The following is a 23,457-nucleotide window of genomic DNA, read 5'->3' as shown; positions in this document are numbered from 1 at the left end:
ACTCTAAATGTACTATATAGGAAGGGAGATTATTTAGGACCAATATTTTGGTGCAGAAATCAAGTTAATTGCATTTAATATAGTGGAAAAAAACCCCAACAGAATGTTTGCAACGGGGAGGTTGATGCTACAGGTAAACTTTGTGTGAGCAAGCACAACCCAAAAAAAATTGAATGTGTCACCAGGAGAGAATAGGTTTCCATTGCCTAGAGCAGATGCCAGGAGAACACAAAGCACTAACTAAAGCCGTTTTTGTGAGCTGTACCAAGCCTTGACACACTTTCTGTGGAGATGCAGTATCAGAAAGATCCTGATTGAAAATGGCTGCTGAAGGTAACAATGGCTTATGTGCAGTTGGAGCCATTGGGTTTTCTGTGTGAACAATAGCAAAAAAAGAAATTATGGGAATAACAGATGAACAAGTTAAATTCCCTGCACTAATAACTTGAACTTTAGTGATTGCAGTGAAGGGTGACTCTTGCCGTGCATAGTCATCCAGTCATTGATAATAAAGATGTAGTATGAATTGGCAGGAGATGTTTTCTTACAGGGTTTGCTACCCAGACATTGCTCTGTATGTGTTAGAGAAAAAAACCTTATACCTTAATTGTGAGAGGTTCTGAAAAGTACTTTCTGTGTTAGTGCTAGAATGATTTGGAAAGAATAAGAAGCATACAAGTTGGAAAAAAGAATTGGTTTTCAGAAAAGTTTCTATTTTCTGTGTTAGTGCTAGAATGATTTGGAAAGAATAAGAAGCATACAAGTTGGAAAAAAGAATTGGTTTTCAGAAAAGTTTCTATGTGTAATGAGGTGTCATAATTTGCCCAACAGCATGAACGTTTTTAATTCTAAAGACCAAGATTCATTAGTTAAAACTTTTGCTATATAAGGTACAACGTAATGTATTTGAGCCATGGTGAGTGAGAGTTATGTGAAGTTACTGGAGAATTCAGTTTACAGTAATGTGCATAGTTTGTAAATGACTTGTACATGTTAATTAATTTATGCTGCTTTTCTGTATTTCCAGAGAGGAGTACACCTACTTGTTAACAGAGGTTACTGAGCTAGAGCATGGTAAATACTCAGCTAGGATTTATGAAGCATGATAGTTTGTGAGAATGTTTGTCAAGCTCAGACATGTAGTGATTCTCCATAGAGACAATGGAAAATCTCCTTTTACCAGAAGGCATGTTTTACATACTTAATAATATGATTCTGACCACGTCAGTGTAAGAACTAGTGAGAAACACTAGGAATAGTAAGTTGTAACACCTAAGTGGAAATGAATGGCCTAAACCCCTCAGTCCCTGTTACTAACCTTGAGTTGCCTCTGTACCTTATGTCAGAATAAACTGAGTTATTAGTGACTATTCTATCTGCGCTGAATATGGGTGGGGTGAAAGGTTTTGCTGGCAGTTTAGTGGAACATTTCCTTTCTGCCTAATTTTTTGTCAATGCCTAAAAAGCCAAACAGTGAGAGAGCAGGAGTTGCAGCAGTGATTTTGCATCTATAACCTCCATAATCAAAAGTACATGTAGCTGTGCCTTATGAAAAATAAGTCCTTTTGCACATAACCTATGCAAAATCAGAATGAAGGAAAAGTTTTTGGGAAGGAGGTGTTGGGGCTGGACCCGGAGATGACTGATGTGGTAGAGAAGAAGGTGCTCTTTTATGGGCTTTCATATAGCTGGAGTAGATTAAAAAAACAAATAAACCCAAAACCATAAAAGAACAAAACCCAGCAGGTTCCCATGCCTGTTTTTGTATCCATCCTGCTAACAGACCCATTAAGTTGTTTGCAGAAAAATGGGAGTAGTGATCCTATGCAGTATTTGAGCTTCATATTATTGTTTGCATGCTGTTTGAGATTTGGGGGAAGGAGTCCTTCTGTGACTCAAGGCTTATGTGGTTGTACATGAGGTTTTTGTGGTCACCATGTTTTTTGTTGATATCCAGCCAAGGAGAGTGTGGCAGATTGAGCACTCCAGGCTGTTTCACTATTTCTTCAGAAGGGTGGGATAAAACAGAAGTGCAGGCAGTGGGGCAGCTCATACAGATGAGGGAATATCACGTCCCTGTGTGCAGTTCCCTGTTGCCACTGTGAACTGGAGGGGCTTTGGAGCTTTTAGGAAAGGGAGGTGAGAGAAAAACAAACCAAAGGTTCTGTATTAGGGAAAAAAGAAGTGATGAAAACAAACAGGAATTGGTAGGTAACGTGCTATCAGAAACAAGAAGGGAAGCAAAGGGTGAAAGTTCCTGAGGGAGTCATACTGAAAGGGTAAGTGCACATTAACAGAACAGAGAGGTAAGAAATGAGGTAACTAAACACAATCTAAACTGGCCAAAAAAGCAGAAAGAAGGAAAACTGTATGTAGAAATTGTAAATGAGATCAGATTACAAAGGAACTTAAAGAAGTAGCATGGGTAACGAAGAACAAAACTGGTAAGGCCAAACCGTTAGTAGGAAAGAATGTGAAGGCTAGTAAGGCAGGGTTTTTAAATAACATATTGGTAACAAGAAATCTAGCAAAGGATGTGGCTTGCTACCCTGATGAGAAGGGTCGCTACTTCTGTGGCTTGCTACTCTGATGATTAATGATGCTGAGAGGCAGTAAGTGTTTAGTCTTCACTAAGAAGATCAACTGACTGTCATGGAGAAGGCTTAAGAATTAAGATTACAAAAGGGGAGGAACAGTTTAAAGAGTACTTTGGTCAAGTGTTTAGGCTTGATAAAATTCCCTGTAGAATATTTAGGGAATTGACTGAAATAATTTAAAATCTGCTAGTGAAGTTCTGAGAGCTTAAGTGAACAGAGAGGTTCTGGAGGATTGAAAACCTGCAAAGAAAATGTGTTGCACTATGGATTGGCAAGGGTTGTAGGTGGAGAAGAAGCAGGATTTTGTCATATTAAAAGGCTTTTGATAGTCTGGCTGGGTGCTTTAACAAGCCAGCTGGGGAAGCAGGGACAGCATGAAATTCTTATTTAATATGTTTGTAGCTGGATGAAAAATAGTGTTCATCAAGTCTAAGTGGTTCACTCTCAAACTGGAAATGAGTTGCCCTGAAACTGTAGTGTTCAGTATGATTGACATGAATGAAAAAGGGAGAATGTTTATTAGGTTAGTGAAGGGATGGTAAGGACACTGGGAGAAAGGATTCAATTTTGAACACATTTTGGCAATACCAGAAATGATTGGGGGAAAAACTGGAGTGTGATTCACTAGAACTAGTGCATAGTTCTGCTTTTGTTGATGAATAAAAGAACATGTGTTTATTGGGTGGGGAACAAGGTGATGCAGCCCTGCAGAAAAACGGGTGTGTGTATGGGGGTGGGGGTAATGGTTTAAAGGCAACAGAAGGTAAAGGCTTGTAAGTAATACTGTGGTACTCAAAAAAGAAAGTAAACATTGTACTCAGAGGTATACAAGAAGTAAGCTACATACACGTTCTGTAAGCTATGAGAAAGTATTCTAGTAATCTTCACAGCCTAATTGGGCATCCTGGCGAGGGCTGTGCTTGATTTTTGGCGCTCATCATGGAGCCTGTGAACCAACTGGAGAAATGCCAGGGAGAGCAGACAGAAGGATCTGAGATCTCTCAGGAGACGAGTTCAAACCTGACAGAAGAAGATGGGCCTTCACATGAGATGAAAATAGATTGTGGAACTCCATGTCCCAGTTGTTGTGGATAGAAAACATGATTGCACAAATTCACAAGAGAGAAGTCCACGGAGGATTGGCCCAGTATCAGGACACACAGATTATATAGGCTGGGAAGAGTACCCAAGGAAGAGTCACCATGTACCAGTTCGCTTTTGATGCTTTTCAGATGTCTGTCCTTGACCGTTGCTGCACATGGGATCTTGGGCCAGACAGACTTGGGTTTGACCCTGGGAGTCTCTTCTGCATTCTGGAAAGCGTCTGAGGAGAGATGGGAGGAGCTGTGTGAAGTATCAGAAGTGTGCTATACACCTGTTATGTACTATTAGGTACATGTAAAAGTAGCTTTAAAGAGAAAAGGGTGGGAGCTAACAGTAGATGGGTCTAAGGTGATGTCTTTAGTTAGAAGGAGATCCAAGCTGAAGTACTGAGTTGGAGAAATGCTTGCAGAGGCAGTCAGCAATTGGGAAATTAATGAGTTTCCAGTCATACAGAGGTGACTTCTCTTTTCATGAGACCCATATGACTCAGCACTGGCAGTGTTGCTGGTTTCCCTGCTCTCTCCATGACTACCTGCTTGTGAAGGGGGAGTTCAAATAAGTATGTGCGTAGAAAACATGGTTATAGTGACAGACCACTTCTTCAGCTTCCTGAAGGTATAGCTGTGAGGTCTGTGCTCTTATTTTATATGGTTCAGGATTTATATTGCCTTTATTTACTGATGAAGGAAGTCCCTTGGTACTATTTTTATAAATTCAAATAATTTTATTGCCAAAATTATTTAAAGCCAAAATTATGTGGCTTTGTCATCACAAACTTTAAAAGTGTTCTAGAAAATAGAAGAAAACTAGTATGAGAACAAACCTTCTTCTTTTACTCCCTTTAGCAGAAATTTCAATAGATTCTGAATGCATTATTTGCAGTGAATGAGTTTGAGAAGTGACTTGACTTTGAAATTTTGTTCCAGTTACAGCAATTGATGTAATGAGGGTGGTGTTAATACTGCCAAATGTCTGGCATGTACAGGCTTAGACGTATTTTGTCCTAATGTGATTTTCCTATGTTTTAACTTGGAATAAAAACTGCAGCTGCTTTTAATTGCCTTTGCTGTGTCTGTGTTTATTTCATGGACATCAGAGTGGATAGTAGTGGTGGCCAATAGTGCCTTGAAAGCAGCGTGTGGAGATGTGTGTGTTTGTGTGTTTGTACATGGTCACTGAGGGGATGAAGTGTATTTCACATTTAGTTGTGTAAAAGGCTTAAGTCTGAGATTATTCTGAATTGTCTATATAGTTTCACAGACTGGATCTGATGTCAAGAAAGTTTCCTGTGTAGTATTCAAAAATTGCCTTCCTAACAGCTGTAAATTTATAATTCATGGCAGTAGAGTTGCTATGGTATGGTAGGCAGTGGTAATGTCATATGCATGACAAGAAATCCACGGATGGCTCTTAGGTTTGTCTCGGGAAAAAGTTGAAAAGAGGCTGTACTTGAGTTTAAGCAGTGATAGTGCCTGGATAGCTCTCAGAAGGTCTCTGATTAAAAAGATTATTTAGTTTTGGCAGTATGAAGCTGTTCTCTCTTCCTACCCAGCATGCAGTGTCTTAGAAAACACTCTCTGGTTTATCTAAGTATTTTATTCTTGAAACTGGCTGGTCTCTGACTACTGAGCTGAAAGTGGTAATAATAGTATAATCCATGGAGCTAGTTGGTTGACTTTAGAAGATTGAGTGAAGAATTAAATGTCTGAAATACACTTTAAGTCTAAAAAGGGCCATTCGGCAGGAAAAGCTGCTACTTGCTTGGGGAAGGGATCATGGATGTGGCAGGGCAAGGGAAGAAGTGCCCAGCCATCAGCAGTATCTGTTGGTCTGAGAGCATGGGAGATGGTGTTCCTCAAGGGTAGATCTGACAGTGCTGACAAGGGAAGAATGGCTGAATGAGTAGAAGGGACAAGCAGGGGGGTACCACGACTCCTTTGCCATGTAGAGTAGGAAGACACAGAGAATGCTGTGGTCAGGGGGCAGAGGAGAGGAGAGGACAGTGCCTGTTCATACCTTCTGTTCATACCTTCTGGTAAACCTGCATCTGTTCTGTCCTGGCCAAGAGTGTTTCTGGATGTGCTATGGTTGGGTTTCTTCCACTCTTCTGATCATGGAGATTAGGGAAAATCTTTTGTGTTTAGGTGAAGAAGGGTTTCTATCTAATTGTCAGGAAAATATCCCTACACTTCCCATTGCAGACTGAAGCTAGAACTTGCTGGTAAGAGTTTGGTAAAACATAGCTTTAATCACAAAAACATCTGTGCATTCTGCCTTTCTTCTGCCCTCCAGGCCTGTGGTGCCCTGTCTCTTGACCAGACCCTTAAGTGGTAAAGTTTGGTCCAGTTTAGTTTATTCCTCCTGTCCCCTTACATCTTTCTCCATAGGCAGCCCTGCTACCTTGCCTCTCTCTCCCCCTTTATAATTTCTGAGTGCTTTTAGCCTCCAGGTTTGCAAAAACAACTGAAAAGGATAAGGAGAGGAGGGTAGGAAGTGGCTGTGGAGGGAAGTGTACATAGTTCTGGCAGACAGGGTTTAGGAGGCATTTTGGAGCAAGTTATACCCCTTTGCTACAGGCCTGTTGGCCTCATTTGGCTTTGGATGTCAGCCCGAATGCTGACGTCCCCTGGCAGTCCCTGTTGTGTGTTTGAGTGCTGTATTGCCCCTCCTTCTGTCATCTGTGCCAAACTGAGCCAGAACTTAACAGCATTAAGCTCTGTATTTTGGGCTATTTGTGTAAATAATCACTACTAATTTGTGTGATAGCTTTAGCATGATAGACGGGGAGTATAACATATTTAAAGCAAACTGTGAACTCAAAAGTTTTGCAAGTCTTCTTTGAAGAATAAGTAGTTTTCACTTCCTGGTCAGCTTAGGCCTTGGTATTACTGCTGTTTCTTTTTTTTTTTTTTAAACACAAAAATAGTATATATTTTGGACAGGAAAAAAATCTGGAAGGACATTTAAGAACACTAATTTTTATTTATATGATGGGAGTTTTTGAAATTGATTCAGCAATAGAAAATATCTCCATTTGCCACTGCAAAGAAAATGTTTTTCTGTAAACATTTCCTATGCATGGGTATATGAACACAGCTGTCAGAGCAAAGATGTGGCATAATTTCAGTAAATCAATTGGAAGTGATTCCAGTTTTGTTTTTCTGTTCTCACACATTACTACGAAGGATTGAAGACTCAGGTAGAAAAGTTTAAGTGAGAAAATCTGTTTGTAGCAATAGCTGCCTCATGAGCTAAAATATACAGTCAGTGCTGACTTTATGTAAATCAGAGACTGAAGAGCTACTTTACTGATATATATTGGCATAAGCTCTAGTTCCTGTGCCAAGCCATGCAGTCATATTTCTAGAACCTCTGTCCTTTTTGGGGGGTAGAAGCTGAAACATTTATGACTAGTCCTAGTGGTGTCATCTCAAGAAAGGGTAGCAAAAGTTTCTGGGTCTGGGTCAGGCCTGTGCAGTGGGAAGAATTTAAGATGCCATTGTTTGTGCTGTTCTCCCTAAGTCTAAAAAAACCATACTTGTGTTTGCATTGAATTTGTTACTTTTGCTTTATTGATGGCAATACTATTACACTGACAAAAAATGGCAGGGTAGAAAAATACAATACTGCTGCTATGTCATCATTCCCACGCTTTCTATGATTCCTTTTCTGCTGGACAATCCTAAATGCCAGGGATTCTGAGGAAAAGGGTCAGGACAGTGTGGCATTTGTTTCCACTGTGTTTCCGTGTATTTTCTCAGTGCAGTAGTTATTGAATGAATACAGTGCAAGCCTCAGGAATTTTGTGAAAGAAACAGTTTTGCAAATGACAAGGAGAGAGATTTTTTTTCTTGAAGGCTCATGTGACTTCTGTTGGGATTTTTGGCAGTTTGTATTTTAGCTTCAAGATTAATCTGTAACGGTCCACTGAATTTTTCATATCTCCCCCTTAAACAAAGTCATAATTCCCAGCTGGAAGTATTCCCTAACTAATCTCTTGTGGTAGCAGGGCCGTGTGCTCTTGCCTGATTGTTCCCTGCAGTGTCCCACTCCAGTTGTGCTGGTGACCGCTGCTGTGGAGAGCAGACGGAATGAGCCAGGAGGAAGCGTTGCAACAGATGTGGTTTGCAGGGCTTGGTCTTGGTGGCTTAGCTCTTCTGGGCTCCTTTCTAAACCTGCTTCTTCTGCCTGCTGTTAGCTACCTGTATTTTACAACTGAAGGGTTTCTTTGCAGAGATGTGTTCAAGGAGACAGAAGACTACTGCCATTTCTGGGGATGGTAGATGCCAGACTTGCCTGATCTCGTGGGAGTGTTACGTGTTGCATGTGGGTAAAAGTCAGCTCCATTGATAGGAGGGCTTGCAGCAGAGCAGTGATATGTGCTAGCTGTTGGATCATGGTTAATTCCTTATAAACCTGAAATTGCTGTATGATTAAATATAACTTTAATTCATCAAGTCAACAGAAAAATTTGTGAATTTCCGCTATTCAGCATTGGCATAAAGGAAATGTTTTGCTATAGCTCTTGTTTGAGCATGTCCAAAGTCATCCCTAGGCATAGTTGAGCAGAGCTCCAGGGATTTGACTGCAGCTTGATAGTCTCTGAGAACATGGGAAAATCTTGCATGACAGGAGAATCCACTGCAAAGCTAAAGAATTTCAGATCTGCCCAGGCTGCTCAGCTCCTAGCAAAATAATTACATAGTGACATAAATTGGAAGATTACCTCATGCCCTGGAGCCTCTTTTATGATTCTCACTGGCTGGGAATTAGACAGTGCTCTGGGCTTTATTACAGGGAGGCTGGGCTCCCTAGCAGTGCCTCAGAAGGTAAATGCCTCAGTTGCACAAATGCAACTGTGATATAAATCTCCCTCCTCCCCAAGACTTTCTCCATCTGTGTTACGTTTTTACCTAGCTCAGACCTGATGTTAGATCTCCAAGGCTTGGGAACAGGAAAGAAACCCTGCCATACTGCCATAAGATTTCTGGTTTTTGGCATGTGTCTTGTTCTCAAAACAGGTGGAGGCAAGCAGGCACTGCCCTGGTAGGAAAGCTTTGAAGTGCCTGCCCTGTTAATTTTGCTTTGCAGGCTGGTGATGCTGCACAGGACTACCACAGTGGTTCCCTTTGTCACTCTGCCCTTCCATCTTACCCCTGCAGTGCAAACACACTGGTACCTTGTGGGTACCAGTGTGTTTGCACTGCAGGAGTAAGATGGAAATAGCAACCCCCATGGTGTGGGCTCTGGTACAAATACCAGATTTGTGTCTCCTGTTGTAATTAAGTCACTCCTGTAGCCATTGCTGTAATTAGCTGTATGGATTAGATTAAAGCTAGCATAGCAGAGCAGCCATGTGCATATCCACTCAGACATGTGGTAAATGGTTTCTATTCCTTGTTAGTAACCAATTATCAGCAGTGAAAAAGGTTATTTTTTTTCCCTCTGCTGGTATGGGTTGTGGTTGTACAGACCCTAGCTTTAGCACAGCCTCATTTCAGAGAGGGAAGGAAACAAAAGAAGGGTTAGGGTTTTAGTGTATAACTGAGAGAAATTTCAGGAGGTAACTTTGTACCATCTCTGTTGCTATTTGCCATGCATCTTCCTCCCTTTCCAGTGAAATATAATGACCTAAGAAAGATTCTTCATTCTTCACAGTAACTCACTCTGTCCTGAGTTAGAACGACATAACTTTCCTTTAGCTAAGATTATATCTCTTAGTGCAGTTCCTTGAGCATGGGGTTGTTTGGGTAGATGTTGGGAATAAATATATCAGTGCATCTAGAGGTGTTTCCATTGCCTGTGGATCAGGTACTCTGCAGGACTTCCTAATGCCTCTCCTGTGTGCCAAGCAAGCTTGGCCAAGTGTGAGGGCTCCCTGCCGCTGTGAATTGGGGTGGTTTGTCCTCTCCACTGGCTACTGAGAAAAGTATTTTGCCAGACACTCCTGTGTGGAAAACCTCAAAGGCCAATGGAGTTGCTCAGAGTTAATGACTGTATGAGATGCTTCTCAAGTGGAGAGATGATATGAAAAAAAATGTAGGTTTAACAGCAACATAGACATGTTGTGGAAAGAACTGTGTTCCTTAGGCCTGGTACTGCCCATGCCTGTTAAGGTTTTCAGTACCAGAATGAAGTACTGGAGTGTGCTACCCACAGACTTAGTTTGTGGGATGTGAGTCATTTGGTTTTAACCCAGTTTATAATTTGGATAGATGGTACATACTGGATAGCATTTTTCTTCTAATACTCTGGAAGTGGTCAGGACAACCTGCATTCAGTTCATTGAGATTCCTTCTGTTTGCCATTGTCAAAGGAAAGAATTAATTGACTTCTAAAACTAAGTTCAGAGGTCGGGTGATTGCTTTATTTTGGAAGCAATGCCTTTAGGTCCAGGATCAGGAAGCACACAAATAAATAAATAAATAAATAGATTTTTTTTTCTTACGCTATGAAACAGTTGAGTTAAAAGATTGGTATAAACCTGTGGCTTTTTAGGAGATACAAAAAAGTCTAATTGAAGAGAATCAGCAGAAGCAAATGTGAGTCAGCAGTGTGCCTTGGCAGCCAAAAGGGGGAACCACATACTTGAGGGGTGCCTCAAGCCCAGCATCACTAGCCAGTCAGGAGAGATGATTATCCCACTGCATCCAGCCTTGGTGCTGCCTCACCTCGAGTACTGTGTGCACTTCTGGGTCCCACAGCTTTAGAAGGTCCTTCAGTGCATCTGGAGGAGGGCAACAAAACTGGTGACAGGGTTCAAAGGCATGTCCTGTGAGAAGCAGCTAAAGGCTTTTGTTCCTCTAGTCTGGCTGAGGGGCATTCCCATTGCTATCCACAGCTTTCTGAGGAAGCCAAGTGGAGACAGAGGTGGAATCCAGTGGTACAAGGTGTGGGAATGCTTGAGAGCTGCAGTAGGGGAGCTTCAGACCGGACAGTAGGAAGCATTTCTTTACTGGGAAGGTGGTCCACCACTGGAGCAGGTTTCCTAGAGGTGTAATTGACGTCTGAAACTTGTCAGTGTTTAAGAGGATTTTGGACAATGCCATTAATAACGTGCTTTAACCTTTGGTAAGCCCTGAAGTGATCCCTTCCAACTGGAATGTTCTGTTCTGGTCTGTTCTGTCCTGTTCTATAATTCATGATGTAATTAAGATAAGAGCTGTGACACTAATGGCTTCATGATGGAAAGATATCCAGGAGTTTAACAGGACATTTATTGGATTCTAAAAATATTTGAAGCCATATTAGTTGAAATAGTTAAAGCAATAAGTTATATTAATCCAAATATATTGATATGTTAGTTACTTTTTCCCGTGGTCACATAATTCTGTGAGGTTAATCCTGGGTGCTCCTTTCCTTAAGAGTGATAAATCCTGTACGTGGTTTCAAAAATTTTAGTTTTTATTTGGGCTGCAGAATCAATGGAGAATAATAACTTGGCGGCATAGAGGGTTCAATGGATTGTAAAAGTGTTTCAGTCTCTGTGGACGTAAAGAAAAATGTTCAAACAAAGAACATGGACAACATGTTCTTTGTCTGAACAAAACAGAGAAATAATGTTGCTGTAGGTTGGTGTTCATACTTTTGTGGCTCTGCAGAAGGTATCTCACATCTTCCATCAGCCATGGAAAGGGAGCAGCGCTGCTGTAATGTTGATGTTTTGGTAAGTGTGTGGTAGTTAGTCTCACAGATTTCTGACAGTGTGATATTTCTTCTTTTTTGTTCAGGTACCTTTGGGACTCTTGTTCTTCCAGCAGTAAGTATTTTTTTTCCTTCCCTCCTTCCTCAGAAAATGTTGACTGCCTGTAACTTACCACCCATTGGTGTTGATGATATATTTTGCATGTGATCTCAGCTGTTCTCACAGTACCAGATGAGTGTATTTCCTGACCAATAAATCAAGGGTTTTGCAGATCAAATGCTCTGCAGCTTGTTAGAAGTAATTACAGGACTTGGGAGCTGATTTCCAGCATCAACACAAACTATCATAGAACTTGAACACAAAAAATTTGATTTGTGGCTTTTTTTACTGGCTGATACCTACATCTATATTTTAGACACACCATGAAGGCTAATTAATGCTGAAAAAATCGTGTAAAGCAATAATGGAGAAATATCAAAATAAAATATATTTATATACAATCTTTGTATAGGGCTTGGAAATACATATTCAGTGGAAGTACATTAAAACCCCAAAAATGTTTCTTGAATTGTGTGTTGTGTGTGAATCCTGAATTTATGATCCTGGATATTCATCTTGAAACCCAATCTAAAGAATTATGTACTTATATCAGAAAAAAAGCTTTACCAAAGTCATCCATAAGTCTGGGTATCCCTTAATCTGGTGGGTTTAAGTTCTGTCCTCAAAAAAACTGTCTCTGATTCAATAATTTGGAAGTATTTGATAGATGGATAATCAATGACAATGAGCAGCTCAACATTATGAAGATTACTAAGTTGAAATAGTTCATCTGTATGAACTATAGTTCATCTGTATGAACTATACATTAGCAAATGTAGAAAATTCTTTTCATTAAAAGAAAAAATAATAAGTTCCTTACTATAATCTGCCCAGGTCTTAAAATGTTCAAGCACCTAAAACTAGGCAGGGTATTTTCCTCCCTCGCTCGCTGCTATCTGTCTCATTTTTTAACTACAAGATTTTCTATTAGTTTGTGTAGCCACAGTAGACCTAGATTTTGTCCAAAGTGTAATTTGCTGGTAGCAGAAGGTGGGTAATGAGTTTCTGGATTCAGCCTCATCTTTTCCAGAGGAAACAGTAGCTGCTTTGTCTGAGGTACTCGTGATGGTGGTTGGTGTAGTCAGAAGTACGTGAGATGGCCTTTTTCTCTCTTGTGCTAGGACTGCCAAAATGGGGATAGTAATACCATTCATTTGGGATGTTTTGACTAAGATAAAATATTTTCACAGCAAGTTCCTGCTATTTAGTGTTAAAAGCTCTTTTGCTCATATTTGGGTTGAGAAACAACCCTTTAGAGAAGGAGTTGGTGGGGCTGAGTTAGTCACTATTACTGTAGCAATTGTGGAAATGTTGTATTAGTGCAGTTTCTGGTAGCATAAATGTGTGAAAAAGAAGGTGGGTTATGTTGCACATCAGCTGTCCTAATACACTGCCATGGCAATGCAAACCTCATTGTTTCTGACCTTTGCATCAAGAAAGGCAGTTATGACACCATGTTTTGGGAAGGAAAGATCTTTTGAACTATAACAGGTATAAAAATCTAGGGAGATACCCATGCTATCTGTCGTTATTTGTGGTAGGAAAGTGATACAGGAAAATAGATGAAGTCTCTAAATGGCATTTATAGAAGATTTACATTTTTAAAGAAGAAATTGAAGACAATACTTGCAGCAAAATAATGCTGTAAGAGTACAATTCACTGCAATGATGAAACAAGACAAGATTATTTCCCCCCATTTTGATTTTGAATTATTATAATATGTCCTGGACTTCTTGTAGTGAATCCTGTCTGATTTTTAGGGATTACAGCTTCTTTAAGAAATAGTAATATTCATAAATGAATGTTTGAAGTAATAATAAGGTAGTATTTGATAGATGCAGTAGCTAAGGCTGTTCATCTTATTTAAGGTCTTGCAGAATACTTGGCGTGGGATTTGGAGGGTGTTGAAATATGTGAATCATATGTTCTTGGCAATGTGTGTACAAAAACCTGCAGCTGGAGAAAATGCAAAATCCTTTTCAGTGTGGAAATTTGCATCTAAAATTTAATGCTATAAATCCAGATTTTAAAGGGGGGATGTCTTCTTCCCATGTCATCCCAGGCCTGCTTATAGGTGAAAAAGAACCTCTTTTATTTTTCCCCCTTGGTGTTTTTTTTTCCCTGGCTTGTTTTAAAAACAGAAAGTTAATAGAGAGGGATGGAATTGAGGTTGATTCCTCTTTATAGGTAAGCACACAGAGAAGGAAATGTATTCTCTACAGATATTTACATCTACCTCCTTTGTCACCCAGTAACATTTTCCCATGTTTGTGAATCCCTGTTGCCTCAGTGTGTGCTGTTAAAATGAGCTTTGACAGCAGTACAGCCTTTCTTTATAGCACTTGGTAGGATACTTTTGAAGTGCTGTGCCTGCTGAGTTAACAGCTGTAATTTTCATTACACTGCAAGAGGAGTGCTTCAGTTCCGTATGTTATGCTGCAAAATGCAAGCCTGTTTTTAGTTGTCTTAACTTCAGAGGTTTTATTCCAGATTTACAGTTTCAGCTCCAAACAGAAGCATGTGACTCTTAAGCTTTTCAGCAGGGCTGCTCGTTGGAATGAGCTGTGTGCTGTGTTAAAACCCTTCCCCTTCTTCAAAGAGACATTCTGGCGGTACAGAAGCCAGCATCTGGGCTGGGATGTCCCTGGGGTCACTTCTTGTCTGTGAAGGCTCTGCTCAAGGAAAATTCCGGTGTGCTGCAGCATCTCTGCTTTAAGCCTTTCAACCCCTGTGACTGGGATTCCTCCCAGCTAACTTTAGGAAATGAAGTGATGCATCTGAATTAGGAGCTCTTGATATCCTCTGTGCACTGGAAAGACACAGAGAGAGAGAGAGAAGAAATCTGTGCGTGATTACTCTGACCTTATGTGGTCTAAATTTCTTTGCAAGTGATATCTGTCTCTTCTGCCAGCACTGAAGGAGCTTTCAATGTCTATCCAAAAAAAAGTTAACCATATAAAATTTATGTTCATTTATTTCTTAATATTTTTGGAAGATTAATTATTTTCCATTCTAAATGAGTCACAGTACCTGCTGTAATTATTAATTATGAAAGTGAAATGAGACATAATCAGTGAGGTTGCTGTTGAAAAACAGTACCTCACCTTATGAAAAACAAATTCTGTATTTGATTTTTCTACCCTATAGGACATAAAGCTAAAGACTGTAAAAAAAACAAGTGCAAAGTTCTCCTGCTGTCCTGCTCATCTTGCTTACATGTATCTTCTTCAGATATTTTATTTTTGGAAAATTTCATAGCAAAAAGTGATGAAGAAAAATATTAGCCCATTATATCAAACCAAAGAAACTTCAAAATAACTTTAAAAAGAGAACACAATCTGTGCATGTGTAAGACTGTGAATTGCATATGAATGCATAGATACTTATATTCTTGAAAACCTGATTACTACTTAAAATTGGATGGAAATGCATTGTTGTGCTTCTGATAAGATTTTCTGGTAATTGTTGAAATAATACATTAAAGTAATGAATAAAATCCCCTTTATCTTTATGAAAATTTGCGTAAGTTGACAAGTTCACCTATATATTAGTCCTTTATGTCAAATGCTTTTTAAATAATAGTGTCTTCAAGAATATTTTGGATGCCTAACAGAGTGTCACTATTTCTTTTCAAGCTGCCTCTGAACAGTGCTTCTGGGAATTATGAATTACTGGTGGAGGGCCTTGCTGATGGCCGGCACATCTTCTCTAACCGTACCAGCCTGATGTACACATCCAAGAGCACCTCTGTGTTCATCCAGACTGATAAATCCATGTATAAACCAGGACAGGATGTGCTCTTCCGGATTGTCACTGTCTATCCTGATCTGAAACCTTACAATGTGTTTCTGAATATATATATCCGAGTAAGTATCCACAGGAACAGGGTTAGATGTCATATTGTGTCACCTGTTATAAATTTGTGACCAATACAGATGGTTTGAATTGCTACCTAAATCTTGCTAGCAAGGCCACTCACATTTAACATGCAGCTTGACTTTTCTCCTAGGATCCTCGGAAGAAATTGATTCAGCAGTGGTTGATGGAGGAGGGTGATTTGGGTGTAGTTTCCAAAAAATTTCAGTTATCAATGAACCCTCCACTAGGAGACTGGTCCATAGAAGTGGAAGTGAACGTGAGTATTAACATTGCCAAATCACAGAGAGATTTATTTCTTTGCTAGATGTGTGTAAAATTGTGTTTACGTTGCTGAAGAGAGTTATAAACATGGATCATGAGATGAGCAAATCCTTCCCTCGTGTCAAATATTGGGCAAGATACTATGCAAACCTCACAGGATTTTCAATAGTACATGGTTTTGTGGGGAAGGATACAAAACCCCACATACATACTTCATCCTAAGGTCTGTGTTTTGATTCCAGGATAAAGATGGTATTAAAAGAGCGAGGAGTTGCAATATTAATATAAAAGAAAGATCTCATGGAGTAGAGTTTTTTCCTTTTTAAGTGAAATGTCCCTACATTTATTTTGCAAACAAATACACAGAAATTTGTTGTACCATGCTGTGCAGCCAGTCAGTGTCTGAAGGGTTGAGGAATCAAGACTGTTTATAGATCTTTGCCTAGTTTTAGGCGTGTTTCAGCGACTCACAGTGACTGATGAGTTACTGAGGAAAAAATAACTTTGTAAAATAGAAAGGATGACTAGTGTAATACAGGACTGTTGCAAAACAAAACTGGAGAAGTATCTGTTGCATGTTGCTATTGGTAGTAGCTCTCTCAGGCCAGTCCTTCAAGCTGTTACACTCCTCATACACCATGGAATATGTTTCAAAAATAGCTGGAGGTTTAGCTGTTCAAAACTCTGTGTGTCAGGGTTATTTAGCCTGCCTTTTAATACCTATAATTTGGGAACTGCATTTCCTATTTGGCTAGCAGTGGCTGTTCAGAGACATTTAGCAAGTATAAACAGGGCTGCTTAATGTTACATAATGAGGGAGGTGATGGGTAGAAAGGACAAAAACTCACATGATCATCTGTTACTCGGGAGTAACATTTACCAGTACCAGTTCTATGTCTGATAGATTTCTGTAGGCTTAGGCATCTGAGGGTGGTGCTCAAGTGAGTGTCAGGACTGGATTTTTCAAACGCTTTGTCATGTGGGTGTGGAGTTGTTGCTGTTGTCTGTGATGGGAAAAATGTATGAAGTTGTTCCTGCGCTCCTCCCTGTGCTGTGCCACTCCTTCCCATCCCCTGCCTGCTGTTCAGTGGCCTCTCAGCCATGCTGAAGCAGCTGTAGTCAGGCTGAGATCTAAAGTGCAGTGGGGCAGTGACCCAGACTGAAAAGCATCTGTGTGTTTTTCTTGGCCTAGACCAGACCAGTTCACTGATGCAGCTGAGAAGCCATCCCCACTCACAGCTATTGTAGGTGCTTTTCAGCAGCTGGGGAGCTGTGGCTCAGACATGGAGACAAAGGCTCTATGGCAGTGGCAGTGGTGGGCTCCTTCAACAGCTCACATGCCAAGCAAAAAAGTGTTTGTGAAATGTTGCTTGGGCTTTCTGCGAAGGCTTGAATAATGCTGAAATTAGGACATAATTGATGTAGGAGTTGTGGCAGCTGTTTTCAGGATCTGAATGAGTGCCATTCCCTCCTGAAATAAAACCTAAGAGAGAAAAAAATTGTAAAGTTGAAAGAAAAATGCCTTGTAAATTCATCTGGGCTAATGAAACAGCTGTGAGAAAAGTGAAGTGTAACCTTAGTAGAGTGTAGTTGATGGTATTCTAAATTTTAGCCATGCTACAGAAGGTTAATGATCTTGGAAAATATATGTCAGAGTGAGAATGTCTCTCAAGTCATGAGTAACAAGGAGAAAGTAAATAGAGAATGTTTTGTTCCTGTATTTCAACATATAGCTAAAGGGCATCAGGTAGAGGAGGTAAAGAGTGATTTCAAAATGACTGAAGCATCATAACTGAACTGCAGAGCACAGCACTGGCAGTTATTGTGAATACTGAAAATTTAAATGGGATCAAAAAGGGTCTGAACAAATTCTCAGTGCCCTCCACTGAGAACTGATAGTTAAAAAGGCCTTAGGTGTCAGCTTAAGACACAGTGTCACTCCTGGCTACCCTGGTTGTTGCAGTTCCCTAGGTGTTCTCTATTATTTCATGGTTGCCTTTTTGGAAAATGCATTCTAACAACACAGATTGCTGGAGTAGCCGAATGCAAAGGTACCAAACTTTTGTTAAAAGGAGAACAGGCTAAATGGTTCCTTTTTACATTTAAACTCTTTGAATTGAAAATTAAGATAGGGGAGAAAAAGAACTGTATATTATACTTAAAAAAAAAAAAAAAAAAGGTTTTAGACCTTGGTGTCCAGAAAAAAAATGGCTATTCTTACAGTGTTTATCCTTTGGGAATAGAACAGCAACCCCAAGTCCCACACAGAAATACTTGTGTTTACTTGCAGGCCCTTTTTCCTTTACACTTGATCTGCTTTAATTTTCAAATTCCATGTTGAATATAATGGCAAAGCAATGTGCATTATTTCTACAGCATGTGCCAGCATATCTTCATTGGATCAGGGTGTCATATGCAAGATACATTAAGTGACTATTGCAATATTCACTCTATTAGATTAGGTCTGCCTAGTGTTTTGTCTCACAGATTATTGAAACCTGCAAGGCCCCTCGCAGAATAAAGGAAGAGAACTTTCCTAATGGGAAACTACTTTATTCTCTTGGTTGCAAGGGAGTTTATGCCATGAAATACAAGATCATATGGGATGGGATTCACTTTGAACATTGAGTTGTGTAGGGGTCTCTGTGTTGGTGATATAGTGGAGATTTAGTGGGTGTTCAGTGAAAGCTGCTGAGTGACTGGATCACTCCCAGTGGACATTCTTAGCTGTTAGCTGGATATTCCTCTCTCTTCCTCAGCAGCCCTGCTGTTCACGGGAGGTGTAGGTTTTATTGTGTCATATGTAAAGTTGCATAGATTCACCAATCTCTTCCTGATAAGAGAGGCCACTGAGAACTGAGATTTACTGCTAAGGAAGGCTTAGTTTATGACTGGGATTTTTAAGATATCTTAAAAATACTCCTTAACTAGTACTGCCAGCTCTGGCTCTGCATGGCATCCAGCCAGCTTATGGGTCTGTTGAGGCTTTAGGAGCATCTTCAAATGGCAAACCCAGAATGATCTATGCATGACTTAGCTATCCTGATGCTGTGACCTGGGCTTTCTAGTTAAATAAGCCAGCCTTTCTTTCTCATTTTCCCTCTTGTCTTTAAAGCATTGTTAAGTGGTTAAATAACATTTCCCTTCTCATGATTACAGATCAGCTCCCAAGTGTACTGAGTCTTGATTTTTGGAAGTGCTTCCTCTGAATCCTGTTTTAAATCAGGTTTTGGCTGCTTGCTGCTGTTAAACATCCTGTAGTATTTTTAATAAAAGTTCAGGTGTTAGTACAGCTGTTCCAGGAAAACTCAAGACAGAGTAATTATGGTCTGGTTTCCAAGTCTCTACCTTGTATTTTAGTTGGATATCTTATATTTCCTGTTGCTGAAAGACTTCTAGTTGTTGAGTTTTTGTAGCATGCACCTCTAACCAGAAGTCGTTTCTAGTTAAATGGCATTTTGTAATCTAATTTATGGAAGTTGTTATGTGTGAATTTATGATCAAATATTGAAGAGTAGTAATGTTTCAGGTGCAACAAGGGCTTTCCAAAATATTTTTAAGAGTATTACATTTTTCTTAAAGCTCCAGCTATAAAGCAAATTTTCAGAATCAACTGGGAATGATTATACACTTTACATGTTGAATTTTTTTAGCTTTTCAGGTTTAATGTATGTTGCAGTGTATCCACAGCAAATTCCGTCATGTTTTATGCTAGATCAGTTATGGATTTCACATTTGATGTGTTTAGTTTAATGTTGTATATATAATTGCTTAAAAAAATGTGTCACACTTCTTCAAAATCAGACTGTACATAAAGCCTTTGGCATTGCCTGAGTATTCAGTAGTTTGCAAATGTACACAGATATTCAAGAAATAATTAATAGTGGTGACACTGGTGGGACTCTGACTAATTTCTGGAGACTATGCTATTGAACTTGAACAGAATTTAATTTTGGGGCTTGTTTCTTGCATGTGAAAACAAAGCATGGGAGTGATCATGAAGTGCTTCTGTTAGTTCTGTCTAGACAAAAATCTGTTTTATTTAGAGTGCTCCTGACAGGGCCTCTGAGACAATGAGGTAGCCCCAGGAATGCAGCACTGTGCTTTTCCAGGGCAAAGCCCTGGACCACACCCAAAGTCTTTCCCCATGCTCTAACAGCAGCGCATGTCAATGTCAGAAACAAATAAGAAAATGGACCCAGACCAGATTAATTTCAGGGACTTTCAGTTGCCAAAGAAGAAAAAAAATAAATCTGTGGGTAATGGTTCCTGTGACCTCACTTTCATTGGGTCAGACCCAATGAATTGAAACAGGAGAGTTCATCACAGCAGAGCAGAATCTAGACTGTAGTTAGGGATTCTTGGATGTCAGGATACACAGCATCTCAGGCTTCCCTGCAGAAAGGCTCATCCTCATCATCCCAGAACACTTTCTGGATCTCTTTTTGGCACTATTTTCTTACTCTGGGCGATTGGCACAGAATGCAGTAGGTGTTCTGCCGTTTAAGAAATGCTGATTTAGAGCAAAATGTTATTAGCCTGGAAGGGTGAGTGTAGTTAAGAAGCAGGAGAAGGCATGGAAGACAAAACCTGTACTAGAATGAAGCAGCTCTGGAAAAAATGGAATAGGCATGGTGTTGTTTTCCCTTCTTAAAGAAAACCTCTAAAAGCCTCTCTTGGGTGGTGCATATATAACTAACTGACTAACTGCTAACGTTGTCTCAAAAGCTACTGCTCCTGGAAACTGGTTTAACAACTTCCACTTCAGTATATTTGAACAATATTTGCCAGGGAGACAGCCTTGCCCTAATGAACTAAAATGACTGAGTGGTTGAAGTGCTGTTACTTGTCCTACTTCAGACCAGCTTGGCTAAAAAAATGTGTTAGTGGAAAATCTGGCTTGGTATTCACATCATCAAGACGACCAAGTAGGGTCTTTGCCTTTCCCTGAGCTATCAAGCATGGCTTGATTTCTGTCACAAGGCTTGTCATCTTAGAGAAGATGGAGCCAGGAGTGCTAGTCTCACTGTAATCTCTGTTTTCTACTAACACTTATCTTAGTTTTTAATTTTACCTTTTAAATTTTGTTTTTACTTCTAAGATGATGGGAAACAATATTTCATATTCAAGGGAGATGCTTTTTAACCATGCTGTCTGGGGTAACATTTTGTTTGGGTTTGCTTTATGGCAAGGGTCACATATATCGTTAGTATTGGAAGTAAAAGCTGTGCAGAGAACAAGATGTGAGATGAATTCACTGCAGAACATTTCCCTAAGACATTTTCCTAAGACTATCTGATAGTAATCTGATTGTGGACTGATTTATGCATGCCAGTGCTGTAGCATTTTGTGTTGCAAATGTTATGTTGCTCAAATGTTGTGAAAATATCTGATTCTGCATGTGTATTTTCAAACCTAGGAATATAAAGATGGAAGTTATTTTGGTGATCAGCAACTTGATCATCAAATCAGCAGCAATCTGATTTTTACTTTGATAGGAATATTTTGCTGAGAGATGTGTAAATACAGATATGTAAAGTGCTTGGTCTGAGGTGCTTAACTTGCAAAGTTGTTCATCAGGTAACAAAATTCCATTTTAGGTCCTGGTCATAGGGTTTTTACCATAGGAATTCTCAGCTTATTCTCTCTTGCTACAGTCATTCCTATCTGATGCATCTTGATTCCACCTGACAATTGGTTATCCATATTCATTCTTCCTTTCCCTCCTGGAGGAAATGAGTGAAAAAATTAGAAAAATAGGAAAATAGAGGAGAAGTGACAGCACATTATGTAGTTCCTTGATTTCTTTCTTTGATTTTAAGTAACAAATAGCTCAGACAAGAAGATACAACACAAGGGCATCTCTGCTGAAGTAAGTGTGGCTGTGGACTGTAACAACACTGCAGCCATCTTTTAAATAAATGTAGAATCATAAGATCATACAAGGTTTAGAAATAGTCTCGTCCACTAGATAGACTCTGTAGGAGCCTCTTGTTTGTAGAAGTTAATTTAAGATGTGCTAGCAAAGATGGTGCTGGTATATCAGTCATGGTTTATCATGGTGACTGTGACTACTTATGCTAGGTAGTTTTATGCTAGCTAGCTCAAGTATTAATTTTTTTTTTAGTACAGAAAGCAGGCATATGTCGATAGATGTCTGCAGGCTGGAAGCTGCACAAGCTGTTCATGATAAAGACTTAGAATCTGCTTCACATGAACTTCTGTTCTGTAAATATGTACTACTGGTCTCTACAGGAGCTGATAGGGATTGAGCCATGATGTAAAATCACACCATGTCAGAAATTGTAGTTTAACTTGAATATGGGTGGGATTTGGCCAAGAAGGTATGTTGAATTTACTAATCTAACCACAATTGTGTGTATTTTCTCATATGAATCTTTTTCAATAGGGTCAAGTTCATTATCAAAGATTTAAAGTGATGGAATATGGTAAGTGTTATTTAGTAGTGACCAAAATCAGTAGTGATTCTCCATTAATTTATACTGGCTTCCCTTGTCTGGCATGAACATTTTAAATACTCACAGAAAGTTTAATTTCCAGATCTTTGGCTTTCTCTGAGACTGATCAAAAATCAAATCTTATTAGCTGCCCTGTTAATCTTTGGTAGTTTTAATGCTCCCAAAATATCTGTATAGTATATGGTTGTGAAGCGTGCTGATGATTCTGTAAAGACTGAATAAGCTAAATGTTCTATATTTCAGACTCAGAAGCTTATATGTGGGCTGTTTTTATGATGCTTGTTTCTCCTTTCAACAAAAAGTCAGTCTGGCAATTGGCTTAAAAAGACATCATATGTTTTATTAGGAAACTTAGGAACTAGTAGTCTTTATCAAATTACATGTTCTGCCCTTGTTACTTAAAAAAAGAAATATTACTTCTATGAATTTAAGCTTCTTGTAATTTTTTTTTAGTTTTACCAAAATTTGATGTCATGATAACAACACCCTTATACTACTCTTTGAGAGATGAAGATGTAACTGGTGTTGTCTCTGCAAAGTAAGTAAATCACTGATACTGTTGTCAACCTCACTCTTAAGAAACTTAATGTGGTTCTCTAAGTTTCAAAGTAAAGATTAGAATGCTAATAAAGCCCCATCTATTCAAAATTAGTTAGCTAGGACCTGTTTCTACTTGCTGGATTTTGTTGTAACAAGGTTCAGCAGATTTTCAGATTTCTAGTAAGTTCTTTTGGTCTGGTAAACATAGTTCTAGACTATAGCTATACATTTTCAGCTGCCTTATTGCTTAAGTTTCTTGCTCGCAATATGTATTTTGATGCTTTTTTTTTTTGTTCTTATATTTCTTTTATGCTACTCTCCAATTTACCCTGTTAAGGTCTGTAGGTACAGTGACTGTATATTACTAGGCAAACTTCTGTGGACATTCTCCTTGTTCCAGTAAATCAGCATTGCAGATTTCAAACATAGGTTTCTCATATCAAAATACCTATAGCTGTAAATAGGTAAAGAATGAAAAGCTCTTGAGAAATTCAGAGGAAGCTTCAGTGTAGACTCCTGTGTAAGTAATATTTTATTTTTCAGCTGAGCAAATATCTAGACAAAAAATTACTATGTATTAATCTCAGAAATTAGTTTTATTTTTGAAGATGAGAGCCAGATAGAGCTACCTGATAGATCAATCCAAGAAGACTGAAATAAAGGGTCTTTTTTGGGTTATCTAATTCCTTAAAATACATACATTCTGAAGAAGCACTCAGTTTACAAGTGAAATGCAGAAAACATTGTTTAGCAGGCTATTTAAATTAAGTGTTTGGACTTTGAGAAAACACTTCTTTCTTTGTAGAGTGCATGCAGCCTGATATTATAAACTGTCAGTGCCAGGTTGGATGG

General features: G+C 39.2%; 1 protein-coding gene across 1 annotated transcript in view; it reads left to right on the top strand.

Annotated features, from left to right (window-relative positions):
* Positions 1–23,457, top strand: part of CD109 (CD109 molecule) — a 71,958-nt gene that overhangs the window by 3,453 nt on the left and 45,048 nt on the right. Inside the window, exons 3-7 of the mRNA XM_030235577.2 lie at positions 11,432–11,460; positions 15,082–15,312; positions 15,456–15,581; positions 21,996–22,035; positions 22,519–22,603. Coding sequence (XP_030091437.2) covers positions 11,432–11,460; positions 15,082–15,312; positions 15,456–15,581; positions 21,996–22,035; positions 22,519–22,603 — 511 coding nt within the window. The remainder of the gene's footprint in view (positions 1–11,431; positions 11,461–15,081; positions 15,313–15,455; positions 15,582–21,995; positions 22,036–22,518; positions 22,604–23,457) is intronic.

This window comes from Serinus canaria, chromosome 3 (assembly GCF_022539315.1).
Source record: "Serinus canaria isolate serCan28SL12 chromosome 3, serCan2020, whole genome shotgun sequence".
NCBI lineage: Eukaryota > Metazoa > Chordata > Aves > Passeriformes > Fringillidae > Serinus > Serinus canaria.
The sequence above is the reverse complement of the archived record's forward strand: the minus strand, read 5'-3'. Positions and strand labels throughout refer to the sequence as shown.